The sequence below is a fragment of the Tamandua tetradactyla genome, chromosome 1 (genome assembly GCF_023851605.1).
Source record: "Tamandua tetradactyla isolate mTamTet1 chromosome 1, mTamTet1.pri, whole genome shotgun sequence".
Taxonomy (NCBI): Eukaryota; Metazoa; Chordata; class Mammalia; order Pilosa; family Myrmecophagidae; genus Tamandua; species Tamandua tetradactyla.
Window position 1 is genome coordinate 141,872,720 of NC_135327.1, and position 19,610 is coordinate 141,892,329.

Sequence of the window (19,610 nt, forward strand, 5' to 3'; positions counted from 1 at the left end):
CTTTTTCTGAATTGATACAAATGTTCTAAGAAATGATCATGATGATGAATATACAACTATGTGATGAAAAAAAGGATGTTCATATTGTATATTGATTGGTTTCATTAATAAAAATTTTTTTAAAAAAGAAAAGCTGTCAGAGGGAATTTAAATGGTCAGTGGGGAAAAAGAATGAAGTTACTTCTGTAGTCAGCACCCCCCCCCCAACAAATCCTGCTCATTCAACATAATGGTTACACGAGTACAGAGTGGATAAAGACATTAGCTATGCAAAATCTCATAGAGATAATGACATTTGAACTGGGTCCTGACAGATATGGAGATATTACTAGGCAGAGAACAAAGAAAGATGCAAAACCATGGCTAAAGGAATGAGAGAAATTCTGAATGTGTTTGCAAGGTTGAAGCATACAGGGGCAGGAGATGAGGATGAACAGTTAGGAAGGGCCTCATTTGGTGAGGGTCTCTAATTACATACGAGAGAGTTTGGCCTGTCTCCTCTCGGGCTGCATAGGAAGCCATCAGAGGTCTTCAGCATTGAGGAAGCATGACACAATCTGTGATAATAAATGATGTTGGTCTTTCTGTCAGTGGCATCCTTTTGTTTGATTCTTGGCTCCAACATCTCTGTGACATACAGTCTGTTACCATTAGAATATCGATTACTTTCTCTACAGTCCCATATCCTTCATTCTATTTCATATCTATATGGATTACTGCAAATGCCTCTTGCCACCATAAGTGACTAAGTCCACTTGAGTCAGCACTCAATACCTGAGATGGACCTGCAACTAAGACTGTGAAAACGTAAGGAGTTGTGGCAATGTAGAATAGAGGAAAATGACCGGTGATGCTTGGATTCAACTTGCTGAATTCTGATATATAAAATCAGTCATCTGGAGGAAGGAACATGTAGTGTACAGGGAACAAAGCTAGAACAAGATCACGAAATATTAGAAGAACAAGAATCTTTTACCTTGTAGTCAGAAAGTGATGGGGAGAAAAGGGGATAGATAATTTGAAACATCTGGATGCTGGGAAGAAACACAGGACAAACAAGAATCACATCTGTTTATATTCTCACTACTTGTAAGAGCAAATGCTATGTGATGTCTTAGCGCAAGTGCTCCAAAGTCAAATTCCTGGATTTGAATCCTGGCCTTGATGGATTTGGACAAGTGACCTGACATCTTCGCTCCAGTTTTCATGTCTTCAAAGTGAGGCCCATATAGTACCCTCTTTACAGGTCTGTAAGGATCAAATTTTATGAGATGATACATGTATTTAGAATCGTGCCTGGAATAGTATATGTGCACTTTAAAAATAGCCATTACTACTTGGCCAAAGAAATTCTATCTGCATTCGGAAATTTTTCCTTGAGAAAACCCTATTTTGTAATTAAGCACACTTTCCTCAATTGTAGTTAGACTTACTCATTGATTTAGCTAAGACAGAAACATCTTGGAAAATTTTAATTAACATAGAAAAGAGATCACACGTAGCTTTAACAAACACAACCCTAAAAACCAAAAGTCCAAATAAAGCAATGTTTAAAACATATTCTGTCACCAATAGAAACAGTGAAACATGGTTTCTAATCAGTTGTATTCAGTTTTCATCTCGAGGCTATGAAGCAAAGAAATTTGATAAGCTACATGCAGTTTAAATAAACAAGTTATAGAACTCCCAATCAATTAGCGAAGTAATTTTTTCATGTTCCAATGCCTGAGCCAGAAAGCAAAAAAGGGGTCATGCAAATGAGTTAAAATGAAAACTTCTTAGATTTCATTATTACATTTCTTTGACATTTTAAAGAGAAACATCAGAGAAGAATTTCTACCTGACAGCCAAGTAAAGGAAAATGATATAAATCTTTAATGTGATGATTTTTTTTTTGATACACACAAGTTATTTGACAAGTCTCAAATGTGTGACTGGTAAGCTTATGAGTAGGAAGAGGGACCACAAACTAAAAGCATATCTCACACAAAGTTCTACTTTAACTAAATATTGCTACTAAAGCAAAACCACACTCCATGCATTTTTATCATGGGTGGACTGAAGTACAATCATTAAGGAACTGAATAGCTAATTAGATCAGCATAATGGCTTGTAAAATGAGGCAGAAAAAGTACATTTATACCGTAAAGAGTACTGGGTCCAAATGATAAATGACCATCATGGAAGAAGTATGTGAATCCCAGGCCCTGAAGTCTACATGTGTTTCATGAGTTTACTCAATCATCTCGTCATCAATGCTGAACAACAGTAGAAATCACCCTTTTAATGAGGTGATAGTGAGATATGACATGGGATATCCTTATGAAGGTTCTTTTCAATAACTAGATGAAAAGAATCAATATATGCCCTCTTAAAGGGGCTATGGTTTTATAGTTCTTGTTAGGATAAGTTTCCCTGACATTTTCTGGACATTTTCTTGTATTGTGCAAAGAGAATGCCTGTTCTAATGCCAATCAATTGATGTAATTTCAACCACTTAAAGTAAAATGACCAGGTTTTGATTTTTTAATATAAGAAGTTACCCTTTCAGGGGAACTTCTGTGTTGAGGGATTACTAAACAATCTGCACTCATTTTTTTTTTCTGGTTTAAATAAATTATTAAAAACAGGTGAGCATCTTGGATCTTTTCATGTTCTACCTGCTTTTCCTTCTGTGATCTCACCCCAATCAAGCACAGTATTTTTTGCCATCAGCAAGTCACAGTTGTTTTTATTTAATTCTCCAAGCTGCATTTGTACTTTATTTTCATATATTAAAAGCTTGAGAGGGTCTAGCTGAGAATCCAATGGCATTTCCCTGCTTTCTAAGTGCAATTTTTTATTCTACACACTCCCATAGGCCAGCCCATGATTTCAATTCTCATTCACAGGCTGATAATAGTCACATGAGGATCTTCTGATGAACTTCTGACCCATGCATCTAACCTCTCAACTACTATTTCTTCTTGCCTGCCCACAGGATCCTCAAGGATGATGTGTCCAAAGTGAATTCATTACCTTCCCCTGCACTTGTCCTCCTCCTGTGTCTCCTATTTCCGTAAATAGCACCTCATCCACTCAGCTGCCCTAGGCAGAATCTGGGAGTGGTCCTTGGTACCTGCCCCTCCCTCATCTTCCCCATTAGTCCCTAGTCTTCTCCATTCTCTCTCCTAAAAGTCTCTGAAATATATCCACTTTTTCCTATCCTTTTTCTCATAATTCTGCCTGATATGATCTCTCACTGGATGTGGTTATCAGCCTCCTATGTGGTGTCCCTACATATACTCCCATCCCATCCTCCATTGACGTCAAAGGGCTATTTCAAAAATCAAATCTGATTAAGTCTGGCTTTTATTTAAAGCATGTCAAGGACTCCCTATCAACTTCAGGATACAGTTCTGACTCCACAGCAGTTTGCAAGACCTTCAAGTCTTGTCACTAGCCAGATCTTCACACATCGCACATCTCAACTCAAACTATACAACAGCTATTTTCAACTTTTTGCTCAAGACCTTTACTTTTGCTCTCTCACCTTCAAGCTTTCATGCATGTGATTTTTTAAAAAAATATTTCTATTGACAAAAGGTCACACCCATAAACTCCATATATGATGTACAATCAATGGCTCACAACATCATCCCATAGTTGTGTATTTATCACCATGATCATCTTTTAGAACATTTGCCTCACTCCAGAAAAAGAAATAGAAAAAAATAAGAAAAAACTCATACATCCCATATCCCTGACCCCTCCCTCTCATCGACCACTAGTATTTCCATCCACCCAATTTATTTTACCCCTTTTCCTCCCTATTATTTATTTATTTTTTATCCATATTTTTTTACTCATCTGTCCATACTCTGGATAAAAGATGTAGCAGACACAACGTTTTCACAATCACACAGTCACATTGTAAAAGCTATATCGTTTTACAGTCATCTTCAAGAATCAAGGAAACTGCAACACAGCTCAACAGTTTCAGGTACTTCCCTCCAGTCACTCCAATATACCATAAACTAAAAAGGGATATCTAATTAATGCATAAGAATAACCTCCAGGGTAACCTCTCTACTGAAATCAGTTACTAAAAATTTATTTTGTCTCATTTCTCTTTTACCCTTTTTAGTTAAGAAGACTTTCTCAATCCCTTAAAATCTCAATCTCAATCTCAATCCCGGCTCATCCCAGGAGTTCTATTCCACGATGCCAGGGAGATCTACACCCCTGAGAGTCATGCCCCATGTAGCAGGGAGGGCAGTGAGTTCACCTACTGAGCTGGCTTAGAGAGAGAGGCCACATTTAACCAACAAAAGAGGTTCTCTGGAGTGACTCTTAGGCATAATTTTAAGTAGGCTTAGCCTATCCTTTGCAGGAATAAGTTTCATAGGAGCGAACCCCAAGATCGAGGGCTTGTCCTATTGATTTGGTTGTCCCCACTGCTTGTGAGAATATCAGGAATTCTCTAAATGGGTAAGTTGAATATTTTCTCCTTTCTCCTCAGTCCCCTAAGAGAACTTTGCAAATACTTTTTTTATTCACTGCCCAAATTACTCTGGAATATATTGGGGCATCATAATAACCTGACAAACCAACTAAATCTCTTGCCGCATTCAAGATTCCATGTACTTATGGTGTTCAACCAAACTGATCATAAAAGTTAAATCAGGTAATGTGCTACCCAAAATATAAATTTTGCATCAAAAAAACATCTCTCATTTTCGGTCTTACACAGAAGTTGAAGTTTTAAAATATGGTCAATATCATCCTTTACCCTGTATTCTAATCTACCTTAGTCCTATCCAGATCAGTTTCCTTCATATCTCTAGTCAAGGACTGATCCCCTTTTCAACTTTTTGAACAGATCCTGTATGAAGTAATGCTGACTTCCATAGCTTCGGAGTTCTAACTCTAAGTCTCATGTGTCACATAAACACCCGAAGTTACCGGAAACGATCAGGTTATATACAAACAGCTCAGTATCTCAGAATTTGGAAATAAGTCACAACTCCTGAATATACGTGACTGCTTTAATGTTTACAGTCTAGGACCCTTTACAGTAGGTCCCAACTAGATAACCCATGCTCTTGATTTCAGTTCACCAAGTTTGCATATTATAGTTAGTCCATATGAGTGAGGCATGATAATATTTGTCTTTTAGCTTCAGACATTTCATTCAACATGCAGTCCTTAAGGTTCAATTACCTGGTTGCATGCCTCACAACTGTACTCCTTCTTGCTAGCCTTCAGTAGTCCATTGTATGCATACACCACAGTTCCCTTTCCATTCCTCACTCCCTTAGGCCACCTCCATCCACTGAGAATCTGCCACCATAAATACCAGTGTCCATCCTTGTCCTCACACTCAGTTCCTCCAGGCACATACTGAACAAGGCTTTCAGGGATCATATGGCAAACCCACCCCTAGCCTCCTGTGGAACCACCACACTGCCCTCCAAGGGGCTGCACCTCTCGGTTTCCCTACCAAGAGTAAATAGGCACATCTTTTTCTTTGCATTCTCTCTAGCACTTGTTTCTCTCTGTTCATTTTTAAACAGTTTTATTTACACATCATACAATCCAATGTAAGTATATAGACATGCCTTTGCCACCATAAAATCTATGTGAAAATACTTCCTTTTCTTTCACAAAGAATACACACCCCTCCCCCATACACCCTGCTTGTTGACATTTAGTTCTGGCATAATGACTTTATTAACATTCAGTGGAAGCATATTACAAAGTTACAGTTGACTATAGACCCTATCTTGCATTGATTGTACTACTTTCTCCTGTATACCATCCATTTTCAGCATCTTGCAATGTTGACATTCATTAGTTTTCCCTCATGCAAAAATGTTTATGTATTTGTACATTTAATCACCATGATTGTCCACTCTACGCATTCCTAAGTTATACCGTCCAGTCTTTACCCTCTATCTTTCCTTCTGGTTTCATACGTGCCCCCAGCTCTTTTCCCTCAATCATACTCACATTCACCTTCATTCAGTGTATTTATATTATTGTGCTACAATCATGTAGTATTGTGCTATCCATTTCGAATTTTTACAGTCAGTCCTGTTGCACAATCTATATTCCTTCAGCACCAAATACCCAATTTCTGCCCTATTTCTACCTCCTGATAACCTGTATTTTCTAACTTCAACTCTCAAAGTCTACTCATTAAGGCTGATTCATATTAGTGAGACCATACAGTATTTATACTTATGTTTCTGGCTAATTCCACTCAGCATAATGCCCTCAAGTTTTCATCTATGTGGTTACATGCTTCATGACATTATTTTGTCTTACAGCTGCCTAGTATTCCATCATATGTATATATCACAGCTTGTTTAGCCACTCATCCATTGATGGACATTTGGGCTCTTTCCATCTCTTAGCAATCACTAACAATGCTCATGCATGTGATTTTTGATCCCAGAAACATTATTCCTCCTACCTCCAACTCCAAGTTACCCTTCCATCTCTGCTTGGATTCCCTATTATTCTGGATAGCTTGTCTAACTCCCATCACTGGGTTTAGTACTGTATATTATATTTCCAAAGCAACATAAATTTTCTCAACAAGTCATAACCATTACACTGTTTGCATTTGCATATAGACATGTCTATTCTCACATAAATACCCCCATGAAAGTGACAGCTAGACTTAGCTGCTCAAGAAAAATATCTGTTCTTTTTTGGTTTATATACTCTGGATTCAGCTCAGTACACAGCACAATGTATCCTCAAATACATTTGTTATGTGAATGAAAAAATGAATGTACTTTGTACTAATGTACAAATGAATGTACTTAGTACTTTGTACTAATGAATTTCTATCTTTAGAAGGCAGGCTAAGGCTCATAATAATACCAATCATTCCTTTAATAGAAGCTTTGATAAAATGGTTCTCCATTCACAGCTTGGCTTACTGACCTTTAAGGTTGAGAAGGAACTTTAAAAGAGGAAGAAGTGGAGGGAAGGAGGAGGAAAAGAAGGGACAAAAGAGAGTTCAAACCTTAACTGTTGCTCCGGGGAAGAAAAGCCAGTTGCCTGTATCCACTGGATCAAGACCATCTTCTAAAACGACTTGTCTGTGAGCCGAATTGATGACTAGGATATTATCTAAGGCCCAGCAAGCTTCATACACTTCACCTACGTGGAGATTTTCCTGCTTCCACTGAAACTGGATGTTCTCTCCTTTGGCATCTTCAGGAAGGTAAAGGATATGGATGATCGTGCTAACATTGGAAGGGGCTCTAGAAAACATGATGAAATGGGCAATTGGTGCCACAGTACAATGCAACAATGTCTACTTTTTTCCACAGAGATGAATCTTCTTAATTAAAATTATCATTTAAAATTCTCAAAAATATTTTATTCATTACAGCTTAATCATAGCCCTTAATTTCTTAATATCTGCTGATTTTCATATTGGGTGATGACAGATGACACACAATCTAAAATGGTTTATTTATTTGATAATAAGAAGAAATAAAGAAGAAAAAATATGAAATTAAGAACTTTGATTCTTTGAAATTATATACCCGTTAGGAGCCATTGTGCAATATATTTCATAATCAGTGTTTAAGTAACAGTTATTTTATTTCTAGAAACCAGATACATTTTATATGGTTTGCTTATAGGAAATGTGACATTTGCAATGAAAATTAAAGGTTCCCACTTATAATTCTTTATAATTCCACACACAGCAATCTTTGAAAACATGATATAATTAAATTTTATAATTTTAACATTTCACCTGTTAGAACCTAAGCCCTTCTGCTATATAATAAAATACATTTATTAAATATTTTACTCTACCAAAGTTGAAACCTTCTAGTGTAAAAATGATTGCCTTAGCCAAGATTAAAAGTGGTACTAAAATGCAAACTAGTGGTACCCTGGGTTTGCTATAAATCAGTTTAGAAAGGGCTAGAGAAAAGCCATATTTTTCACTCACCAATGAAGCACATATATATCTGTAGACTTGTCAGTGGAGGTTATAAATGTTGTACCTTACCTTTGGAGATAATCAATTCCTCTTTCTTTTAAAATATTTTATGATGACTATGCTTTTAGTTTCACAAAGAATTTGAGGAGAATGTATTTTGGTTTTAGGTAGTGATTGAAAATACGTTCAGTTTGAAAACTAAGGGTAAAGAAAATTTACACGAATGACTACGATGGTTTGGCGCATGGCTTAAAACTGAAAGTACCATTTAATGTAAAAAATAAATGGAATCAGCTAATTATGTTGTAATTAAATATGTAGTTTCATTATTTGTAATATCAAAGCATGTCACTATTTTCCAACAAGAAACATCTACTACAATTTACTAAACTGTGATATATATATATATATAACATATTAGAAAGAGAGAAAAATGGAAATATGGTTAAAAATTCCAGTACTTATGCTGCAATGCTTAAAGCCATTTATTTAAATAAGTATTTAACATGAATTCACATTTATATTGGCTACTAGAAATTAGAAAGAATAGCAAAATGGTTTTGTTATAGAATTGGCATAGCATGCCAGAGCTCAGCTTGTACCAGGAACCAATAAATTATATTTTATCCTGCCACAGAGTAAGACAATATAATAAAATCCATGAGTTAGAATCACTTTTCTCAGCTTTTGGTTAGATCAGAGCTTAGACTTATGAAGACAATTTTTTTTTGTTTTATTTTGTTTTGATGTTTTATTTGAAATACTACTAGAAACATTGGAAGGATTAGTCTAATATTAAAGACTAGTGTGTATAATAAGAACCTAATATTTATTCTGTTCACCCAAATAAATAACAATTGTTTCAATATGGAAATATGCTAAGGAAAATACCTTAAAAAATAAGATTGTCACAAACCTGATGAAAAATGTTCTACTTGAATTATGCTAACTTAAGAAATAAACAATTATGACAACTACTTGTACAAACTTCAAGGTATTTTAAGGTATTTTTTTCCTTTTAAACTATATCTGAATTTAAGCTTCCGTTTTGAATTTTAATTTATGGATTAAACTACGTAGAAATAGCAAACAATTTTAATTTTGCTAATTTAACTAAACTTTTTCAACACAAATGCGTTTCTTTGTCCTCAAGCATACCTCATTTTCTTATGAGGGATTTTTTTTTTTTAATAAAGAAAACATAAAGTCACATCACAATTATGATAATAAAATTTAAGAACTGGCCTTAGGGAAGTTAAAGGAAATGAAAGAACTAGAGATTAGATACAAAGGGCCCAGTAGCTATTAATCCATTATCATCACAGACCAGAAGGGACTTGGGTAGTCGTCTGCAGTAGTGTCAGGTTTATGAGCCAAGCCATGGCTAGGCCACCTAGAGATGGGTGGTGATGGCATTTATGAAAGATGTTATCAGAAAACTTATGATAACCTGAACTTTTACCAAAAATAAATATCTTTTTTACTACCAGAACTGGGAAGATCCAAAAGAGAACTGACACTTTTCACAGTATCTTCTTTAAGTAGGGCATGTGATAATATGTGCATTATGCATTTCAACATAATTAACAATCAGCGTTAGAATGAAGGCAAACTGAGAAGTAGAAATCTACCTGTGTTAGAATATATAAAAACATTTTAAATTATAACAAACCTAATTTTTTCAAGCTGAATCCAATCCACAGTATTATTCTTGGTATATGACACGACGATGCTGGGGTCTGAATAACTAAATCGACATGAACCTGACCCTGTGAATAACAATTACAAAAAATTAGAAGTTAAAAAACAGAGAAACTATATACTATCCTTCCTTATAAATATTTAGATATTTTCTATTTAGATATTTATCTAATAATTTCCCCATCCTTCTCCCCATGCTGAAAAAAATTTGTGATTCATGCTGCTAAATATTATTTGATATATTATTTGATAAATAATTTTAAGAGCCAAAAATAATGTGAAAAAGATACATTGCAAATTTCTTTAGAGATACATGAGCTACTAAATTAAATGATAAAGTAAGCACTCAGTTCTCTGCCGAAAAATAGTCTAAATATTACAGAATGATTAATTATGCCATTATGGTTCTTGAAATTTAATATCAATTAAAACAATTGCATTAACTGGTACATAAGACATTAAATTGAATGATGAATGAAAACATCATCCTTAATTCTTTTTTTAATATTATCTAAATGATGAGATGATATGTAGGAAGCTAAAATACTACAAAGAAAATTCAAGTAGTAAATGAATAAGAACTATTACAGAGGTGATTGATAATATTCTACTATAATCCAACATTAAAGATTTAAAATACAGAGATTATGTTCTATTGTGAACATTCTCATGATTATTTGTAATCATTTCTAATATTTTCAATATTGCAATACGAACATTAAAGCAAATTTTAAAATCCTGACAAGAATTTGTCTTTACATGTTCAACGAATTCGTAAAGTGAAGCGTAGTATGACTATAATTTCAAGTATCTTCTTAGAATGCACAAAACAGCCGTGAATCATTTGCCAGAAATTACTGTTACTGACAGCAGGATTTTTTAATAATACATTAAAAACAAATGAACCAAAAGAAAATGAAATAGTGCAATTTATGTTTCACTTTTACCCATCTGCTAGAGGAGACTCTTCTTCAGCAAATGGCATCTACTGACGATTTTTACATTTGTAGTACTCAGGGGTTCCAAGCTTTAATCAGACTCATTTATTTTATTTCAATGGTGCTTAGTACAAACCAGTGAGTTCGCAATTGCCAAAGCTGGCAATGTGCTAAAAGGCCAAACAGCAATTTTCCTGTATTTACTCTCTCAGCCAAAACTTGGTGAAAAAGCACGAAAGGGGTATTCAAAGGAAAGCTACCCAGCAACCCTGAGCTCAAATAGAATACCACCTTATGCGATTTTAATCATTGCTAAATTCTACTGTTCATAAGCAGCTGCTTAAAATAAATATCAAACTGTGTGGCTGGAAATGGAAACAGGCAGGATTATGTAGGACAAACTTCAACACAAACAACAGCAAGCTCTGGCAGAGAATCTGTTATTTCAAAGGAAAGTTCAAATTAGTGTAAAGGTTTTTTTTGTGCTTCCTGTAAGTTTTATACACTATAAGTACTTAAAATTAAATGTACAAGGTGAATCTCTGGGAGAGGAAAGAATAGAATAGATGATAATCAAAAATGTCTTGCAAATTGATTACAAATTTGGAAGAGAGAAAGAAAGATGATATACATCAAAATCAAAATGGTCCAAGCATGGCCTTCCTAACAAATACGACTTCTTTCCTGTCTATTTCCTTATGCTAAGTTCTCAATGTTGTAAGATTAAACGTATTATGCACCTATAAAATAAAGAGGCATCTGGCAGGTGACTCACTCTTCTTCATCCCTTAGTTACTAAGATCTCTCATATCTAAGACATAACTATCTCTTAAAAAAACTTTTTATTTTGAAATAATTTCAAACATATAAGAAAGTTGCAAAAATAACACAGAAACAATACATAGAACTCCAATGTACCCTTCCCCCAACCCAGATAACCAGATTTATCAACTATCAGTATTTTGCCACATTTGTTAAATGATTAAAACATTAATATCTTTTGAATTCATCTCTTCCTCATCTGAATGGACTCTCAGTAGCTCTTGCCAGGACTTTGCAGCAGTTATTACTAGTTGGACTTTCTGTCTCCAGGCTCACCTGTCCTCACCCATCTACTTGCTAACCACAGTGCTCTTTCTAATGGTGAACTGAATTATGTTACCTCCCCGTTTCCAATTTATAAAAATTCCTCAGTCCCTTCAGGAATAGAGCTGTATTTCCTTGCCAGTGGGAAAATACACTGCTGCATGGCTCCTCAAATTCCAAATATACACTCTGGGAAACAAAACCGGCCCAGGAGCCTCTTAAAGGATTCCCACGAAAGAAGATGACCAAAGAGGCCGAGGGCCCCCAACAGAAGGGTGGGCAATGGGAAGGCCAGGTGAGAGGTGGGGCTATCGGTGGCCAGCCACTCATGCCAAGGGAACGGAAGTGGGAGGTCCCCACCTGGAAGAGCCCTTCGACACCCCTCAGACAGCCAGTCACTTTGGATACTGGCCTCACCCAGAGGCCACTCACAACAAACTACCACTCCAGTGGTATGGTCCAATAAATAAAATGATCCTCCTACCACGAATGCAGCTGTGCCACAAACTGGAGGAAATTTCTCTTCACATAATCTCAAATTGCAACCCCACTGTCATACAGATTTTGGTCAGCAGCATAAGAATTACCATTTCGCCCTTGGGCAATGGTTGCTTGACTGTCTGCAGTGAGGAGAGGAAACTAAATCAGTGCTCATAACTTAATGCCAGCCCAAACATCTCCCTATACCCAGAAGCTATGATGCAGAGCTCTCACATCCCCCAAATCACCTCTTAGGCAGTGGGTAGACAATACTAAGCAGGTACCTTTTGTAACAGGTACAGTTTTCTTTCCCCTCATAAACAAAGAATATTTAATTGCCAAAACTGACATCTAAACTGGAAAGGAAAGGCAATCCCAAATGTTAAATGCAAAACATCCTCTGATTTGCACATCCATCTTCCTTCCTTCAGATCACTTCCAACATAATCATTCACTCTAAGTAGCAATTTTGCAGGGACTTAAAGAATTAGTGATGGAGGGAAGATAAAACATATGGTTTTAGAGCCACTGAGGGGCTTAAAGTAGTCTAAAAACTCAAGTATTTTCTTTGGTTCTTATAGCTGAAGGAGGAACATTTCCACGTTATTTCATGGTTACCCACAGCAAGGGTACACAATACCTACAAAGGAATTAGGCATTCTGACAGTTCAGCATTCATAAAATAAAATGCGTGAATTTCTAAAATTTACTGAGGACCCCAACTCAACAGTCCAAGAAATCTGGCTCCCATTCAGTCTGCACACATGGAGATTTCTGCAATGCTCATAGTCTGTAGGAAGACAGGATATTTTGTGTTAAAGGTATCTCATTAGTGTTGAACCCAGTTGATCATGGTTATCAATTCTTGATTTTTAAATTGACAAATAAATTGATAATGATAAACACAATTATTTACAAGTGTCATTTACATTATTACTGCTTTTTCAGTGAACCCCATACATTATTATGATGGATATTTTTGTCAACATTTTGGGCTAATTATTGTCTCATAGTTTGCTCTACAGCTTAGGACACATATGCATTGCAATATAAATAAAAGCCATCTCTAATCATTTGCTAAAGCAGATGTCTATGCAATGTCCTGAAACTGCCTTACAAACAAACAACACTTTATTGATGATGTCCTATTTGCTGGTTTGAAAGTATTATGTACCCCCAGAAAAAGTCATGTTTTAATTCTGACTCAATCTTGCGGGGCAGCTGTTCCTTTAATTCTGATTTAATATTGTAGGGCAGAAATTTTTTATTAGGTTATCTCCACAGAGACGTGACATGCCCAATTGTGGGTGTGACCTTTTGATTAGATGGAGATGTGACTCCACCCATTCCAGGTGGATCTTGATTAGTTCACTGGAGCCCTTTAAAAGAGGAAACATTTTGGAGAGAGTTCAGAGCTGATGCAGATGCTTTAAGGACAGTTGCTTCCAAGCTGACACAGTGACGTATGTCTGGAAATGCTTAGAGCTCAGCAGACATTGCCATGAGCCTTCCCATCAGATGCTAAGCAAGCTAGAAACCAGAGTTGTGTCCTGGTGGAGCTAAGTGAAGGCCCACAGACACTTAGAGAGGAAACTATTGGCATCAGAAGCTGGAAGTAACGGAACCACCTTCCCTGAGCTAAGGTATCTTTCTCTGGATGTCTTAATTAGGACATATTTATAGCCTAAGAACGGCAAACTTTTAACTTATTACATTCTCTGTTATACTGCATTCTGGCAGCTTAACAAACTAATACATCCTGTCTATGAATTGGCGCTATTTTCGTAACATGTTTTGTATTCTCTCAAGTTAAATATAAAAATACTGGGCTATTTTGTGAAATTTGCAGATTTTTAACATGTCTAAGTTCATCCTTATTAGGTTAACAATGTAATGCCTATAATTAAGAAAAATAGAAAAACCTAATAATACCCTCATTTTTCACCAACAAACCTCTCTGCCCCTCTGTACCCATGTTTTCTGCTGTCCTCCTGTTATAGTGGATGAAGTTCTTCTGCTCCAATCAAAGGTGAAACTCCTCATGTAGTCTGGCTGGATACCCATCTACTCTCAGGACCTTAAAATTCCTTAAATTAAAAAATTTTGAATTCTGCTTCTCTCTTCTGCATCATCAATTTCTTCCAATGACTTCCTGAATCATTTCTAACATCATACAAACATGATCAAGCATGTCCCATCTTTAAGATTTAAAGCTTTCTTGATGTCACCTCTTCTCCTGTTTCTTCCCATCCTATTTTTGCTCTCCTTCACAGTAAAACTTCTCAAGAGTTGTCTTGTTATTTTTTCCACTTCCATGTGTCTATTCTCTTTCCCCATTTATATAGTCTCCTCCTCTCAAGCACTCTACTGAAACTGCTCTTGGTCAAGTCACTGGGGAACTCAGGTTGCCAAATCACAATAGATCACTTTTCCAAATTCAGCTCACTTGACCTCTCAGCAAGACTGATTACAGTCAATCCACCCCACTTTCTGTGATACAGTCTTCTCTTGGCTTGTATCACCTTCCTGATTTTTCTCCCACTTCATCAGCCACTTCTCTTCAGCGTCCTTTATTTCCATTTTCCTGCTTCATCTCTAAATGTTGCAGTGTATTTCTTTTCTCTTATGTATACTGCCTCCTTTGGTGATTGTGCTGGTTTGAAAGGAAGCATGTCCCCTAAGCAAAGCCATGATTTAATATAAATCCCATTTCATAAAGGTAGAATAATCCCTATTCAATACTGTATATTTGAAACTGTAATGAGATCATCTCCCTGGTTGATGTGATTTAGTCAAGAGTGGTTGTTAAGCTGGATTAGGTGACGACATGTCTCCACCCATTTGAGTGGGTCTTGATTAGTTTCTGAAGCCCTAGAAAAGAGGAAACATTTTGGAGAGAGAGACTCAGAGAGAGCAGAGAATGCTGCAGTGCCACGAAGCAGAGAGTCCACTAGCCAGCAACTTTTGGAGATGAAGAAGGAAAACGCCCCCGGGGAGCTTCATGAAACCGAAAGCCAGGAGAGAAAGCTAGCAGATGACGCTGTATTCGCCATGTGCCCTTCCAGCCGAGAGAGAAGCCCTGACTGTGTTTGCCATGTGCCTTCTCACTTGAGAGAGAAACCCTGAACTTCATCGGCCTTCTTGAACCAAGGTATCTTTCCATGGATGCCTTTGATTGGACATTTTTATAGACTTGTTGTGATTGGGACATTTCCTCGGCCTTAGAACTATAAACTAGCAACTCATTAAAATCCCCTTTTTAAAAGCCATTCTGTTTCTGGTATATTGCATTCCAGCAGCTAGCAAACTAGAACAGTGACCTTACCCACTTTTAAGGCTGATTAACTTTGGTACTGTTTGTATAGTCAACAAGGTAATAATTTCATAAATCAATGAGAAAATGCCTAAAGCAACTGATGTGCCTATACAATCCAGAGACCATCTGATTTTGGAATAAAATATGAGAGACAAATTACTTGAGTAGAAGTGGTAAATTTGCAACCTTTCTATCAGGAATAGAAGAATAATGATAAATAGATGAATTATGTTACTTATTAGTAGAATCTTTTAATAATGTCCCAGTATAATTGAAAATAAGCAATTTGCAATGTCTTACAAAATGGTCATAAACCACATAAAATCTCATCTACAAGATTCATGCTCTGATCTCTCCATCAGGAATTATTTTCTACTACATTAAAAAAAAAAAAACAGGGCGGGCCACGGTGGCTCAGCAGGCAAGAATGCTTGCCTGCCATGCCAGAGGACCCGGGTTCAATTCCTGGTGCCTGCCCATGTTTAAAAAAAAAAAAACAAAAAACAATTTCTCAAATGTAGTATCTTCTTGATCACAAGATAATATTTTGTCTTTTTAAATTGATTTATATTTTTCTGTTTGAATATATAAACAGATTAACATATTGTTCTTAGGGGAAAACACTTGGATGTTGAGAGAGAAATTTAATAAAGCTGTAATCTTATAGAAACATGTTCCTCAAAAAATTGCAATGTGATGGATTAAGGAGAAAATCTTTGATGATTAGGTGCATCTTAGAATGTATCATATAATATTAAACAAAAATTACTTATTTTTTCTCATTTGGGACAACTTTACATGAAGATAAAATTAATGCTTGCTTGCAATACTGATAATTCTATACAATTTTATATTTCACTTTTTGTAGTGAAATTCCCCTGACACAAGGTATTCTCTAGAGAGGCAATACAATATAGGGGTTAGGGAAGTAGACAATGGAGCCAGGCAGCCAGATCAGAATCTTTGCTTTGGCACTAGCTGTGTGACCTTGGGCAGGTCACTTACCTTTCTTATGCTCCAATTTCCTCATCTGTAAAAAGTGTTTAATGACAGCAACCACTTCATAGGAATGTTGTGAAGTTTAAGGAGTTAAAACATGAAAAGCGCTCAGAGAACTGCTCTTAACCCATATTGTTTAATAAATTTTAGCTATGAAGCAGTATCTTTGTCTCATTTAATAAATTCATTCATTCTAGGAAAAGGGGAACATGCTTGACTGTATAATTTTTACTGGCTAAATATCAAATTGAATCAATGGCTTAGCAGAGAACTTTCAGTACATCTTTCTTCCCAAAGCTTCTTTCAGTTTGGGCCATCTCCCTGTTCTTTGATGGAAATGCTAGAAGTTCAATAAGGAAATGAAAACAGGCCGAAATGATTAACCTGTTTGTTAGCATGACTTGTAAATGCACTAGGAAAGGAAGAGAAGAGTTTTCATGGTTAAAAAAAGAAAGAAGATACCTTGTAAATAGGCTAGTTAAGGCAAATCAGTATAAAATTTTATAAGGGTTGTATAACTGCTAGAGTGGAGTTAAAAATTAGGTTCAGCATTTTTTACCATCCTAAATAAACAGAAAACTTGACCAGTTATAATCTTTATAGCACCTGTGGTGGCTTGGAGTTATGTATCCCAGAAGAAGATGTTCTTAATCTACTCCTTTCTTATAAGTTTGAACCCATTGTAAATAGGACCTTTTAAAGAGGTTACTTCAGTTAAGGTGTGGCCCAGCCCAATCAGGATGAGTCTAATTCTATTACTGGGTCTTTATAGAGAAGGCCACAGAGAGAGAAGGCATAGGGAATAGCAAAAAGCTAACTGTGAAGGAAGGAACTCTGAAGAGAAAGGAGAAGATGCTGTGATGTATATTGTCATGTGATAGAAAAGCCAAGGAACCCTAAAGATTTCTAGCTAGTCAGAGAAGATATCAACCCTGGGAGGAGCAAGCCTTCTAGCCTCTGAAACCTGGGCCAATAAATTCCGATTGTTAAGTCAACCTATTGTATGATATTTGTATTAGCAGTTGTGAAGCTAAAATAGCATCCATGAAGACCAAAAAAACTTCCAGTTACTCAAGATGATAACCGCCGATGCTATGAATCCATGACTAACATTATGTGTATTTCTGGTTTACAAGTAAATAAACTGAGGCAAAGGGAGATTAAGCATCCAAAGCCACACCTGCCAACCAATGGGATTCAGAGCTGAGTAGACCAGAATCCACACTTCAACCACTTTACTATACTGCTTTTGGTGCACAATGTATACTTTTTTTTTTTTTTTTAATAACAGTGCCATATTTTCACAGTCAGAACATATTCTCCTGAATGGACTGGGGTTGGGACATATTTCTGTGCTTCTACTCAGTCTCAGGACTAGAGGCCATAATAAGCCTATTATTGGTAAAGAGAGAAAACCTAAAGGACTGAAGCGCCCGTAGCCTGAAAGCTCTGTTAGTCATTACATAGTTTTCTCTCAGATTTCACCATAAGAGAAGCTCCCAGTAAACTGTACCAAGGAAAAATGCTATTTACTTGAGTATCACTTTCTCTGCATGTTTGCTGTGTGTTCCTCTCCTCTTCCCCCCTCCATGCCCAGACCTGTGGACTCCCCTTTTGCATTTTCATTAATCTGTACCTTTTCTTTACATTCAATCACTACGTCCTTAGACCACCTCCCACCAGATTAACATGACAGCCTCCTAACTGGACTCTCAGGGAAAACATACAAAAGGTTAACCGTATTCTAAAGAATTTCTTTATTAGTCATTTACTTTTTAAAAATCTATAGATTCCCAGACCATGCATGCCCCCCAAAATAAATCTATAGAGACATTTTAAATAGATTTTTTAAAAGCCTTCCCAAAAAGCAAGACTTAAACATTTCCCAAGTTAGACGATTTTTATTATGTGAACAGAGGTAAATTGCTATAATATTGCAGTCAGGATGATATTTAAGATACCAATGTAATTCACAAGCTACAGGTATAAATTATCTATAATTGATAGAATAAGGATATGACAACTACATTGATATTTCTTGTAGAGGTTGCCTTCACTAAAATACTAACCATCTTTTCAAACAAAACACATTCGTGGGTAACTTATAATTCATTATTATCACCTTTCTAGTATTTAGGATTTATAGTGGAAAGACATTTAAGAGATCATGAAGATGAACATTTGCTCTACAAATGAGTTGCCAGGGGTCCAGACAGGCTCCACCATTCATCAAAGGTTATATGATAAGTTCATTTGGCAGATAAGGGGCTTGAAAACTGTTCCCAATCTGATGCTCCTTTCCTTTCCCCAATTTACACCAACAGCAAAAGCTGTCAGTGAATGAGTCATAAATTCATGTAAAGATGCTGTATAATATTCTGAATGCAAAAAATCTCATGACTCGAAATATCTACCTAAAATAAAAAGTATTCTTTTGCATAAATGATGACTACTTATTAGAAATAGGAACACTATCTTCAGCAGCATATAGGAATATCCACATTCCCTGCACAACAACGTTATGACTACAGAGATAAACAAGAGCAATAGAATATTAATAAGTAAAAGGAAGGTGACAGGATGTACTTGAAAGGGGGAAGTTAAGGCTTCTTGAAGGAAAGGGTGAAAGCAGTGAGGAAGTGACAATAAGATTACTATCAGAATGTAAACATATATGTGCCAATATATCATATATAAACATAAGGCCTAATTCTAACTATTTAATGAAGACTGAAGAGGATTTACTACGAAGCTATGAAACTTAGGCTTTGGGACCTCTCACTTGTCTGAGCATCTTCTAAGGCCATGTTTTATGACATCTGCAATTGGCTAAGACTGCTGCCTCCATCTGACCTCCCCTTCATTATGCTCCCCCAGAATCAGGTGGCACTGGTATGGCCGGACCACATTCTGGGACCCAGCTAAGGGGGAACTGAGGTGGAGATACATTTATTTTGGGTTTGGTGTACTATGGTTATGTGGCTAACAGGTCACTCCTATTTACCAGTGTAGCCATTCTCAGCATAGGAATGGCTGTCAGGAAGATTCCCACAACTGTGCTGACTCACCAGCATCATGACTCAAGGACAGTGATGATAAACTTTTTAATGAGTGATGGCACTTCAAAGAGTAGTTA

The 19,610-nt window shown here is 36.3% G+C and overlaps 1 protein-coding gene across 11 annotated transcripts in view; it reads right to left on the reverse strand.

The window, feature by feature from the left end:
• RELN (reelin) overlaps positions 1-19,610 on the reverse strand; it is a 530,878-nt gene that overhangs the window by 227,959 nt on the left and 283,309 nt on the right. For all 11 annotated transcript variants that reach the window (XM_077158967.1, XM_077158900.1, XM_077159048.1 and 8 more), the window contains 2 exons: positions 9,627-9,723; positions 7,019-7,259 (listed from right to left, as the gene is read on the reverse strand). In XM_077158967.1, the coding sequence (XP_077015082.1) occupies positions 7,019-7,259; positions 9,627-9,723 (338 nt within the window). The remainder of the gene's footprint in view (positions 1-7,018; positions 7,260-9,626; positions 9,724-19,610) is intronic.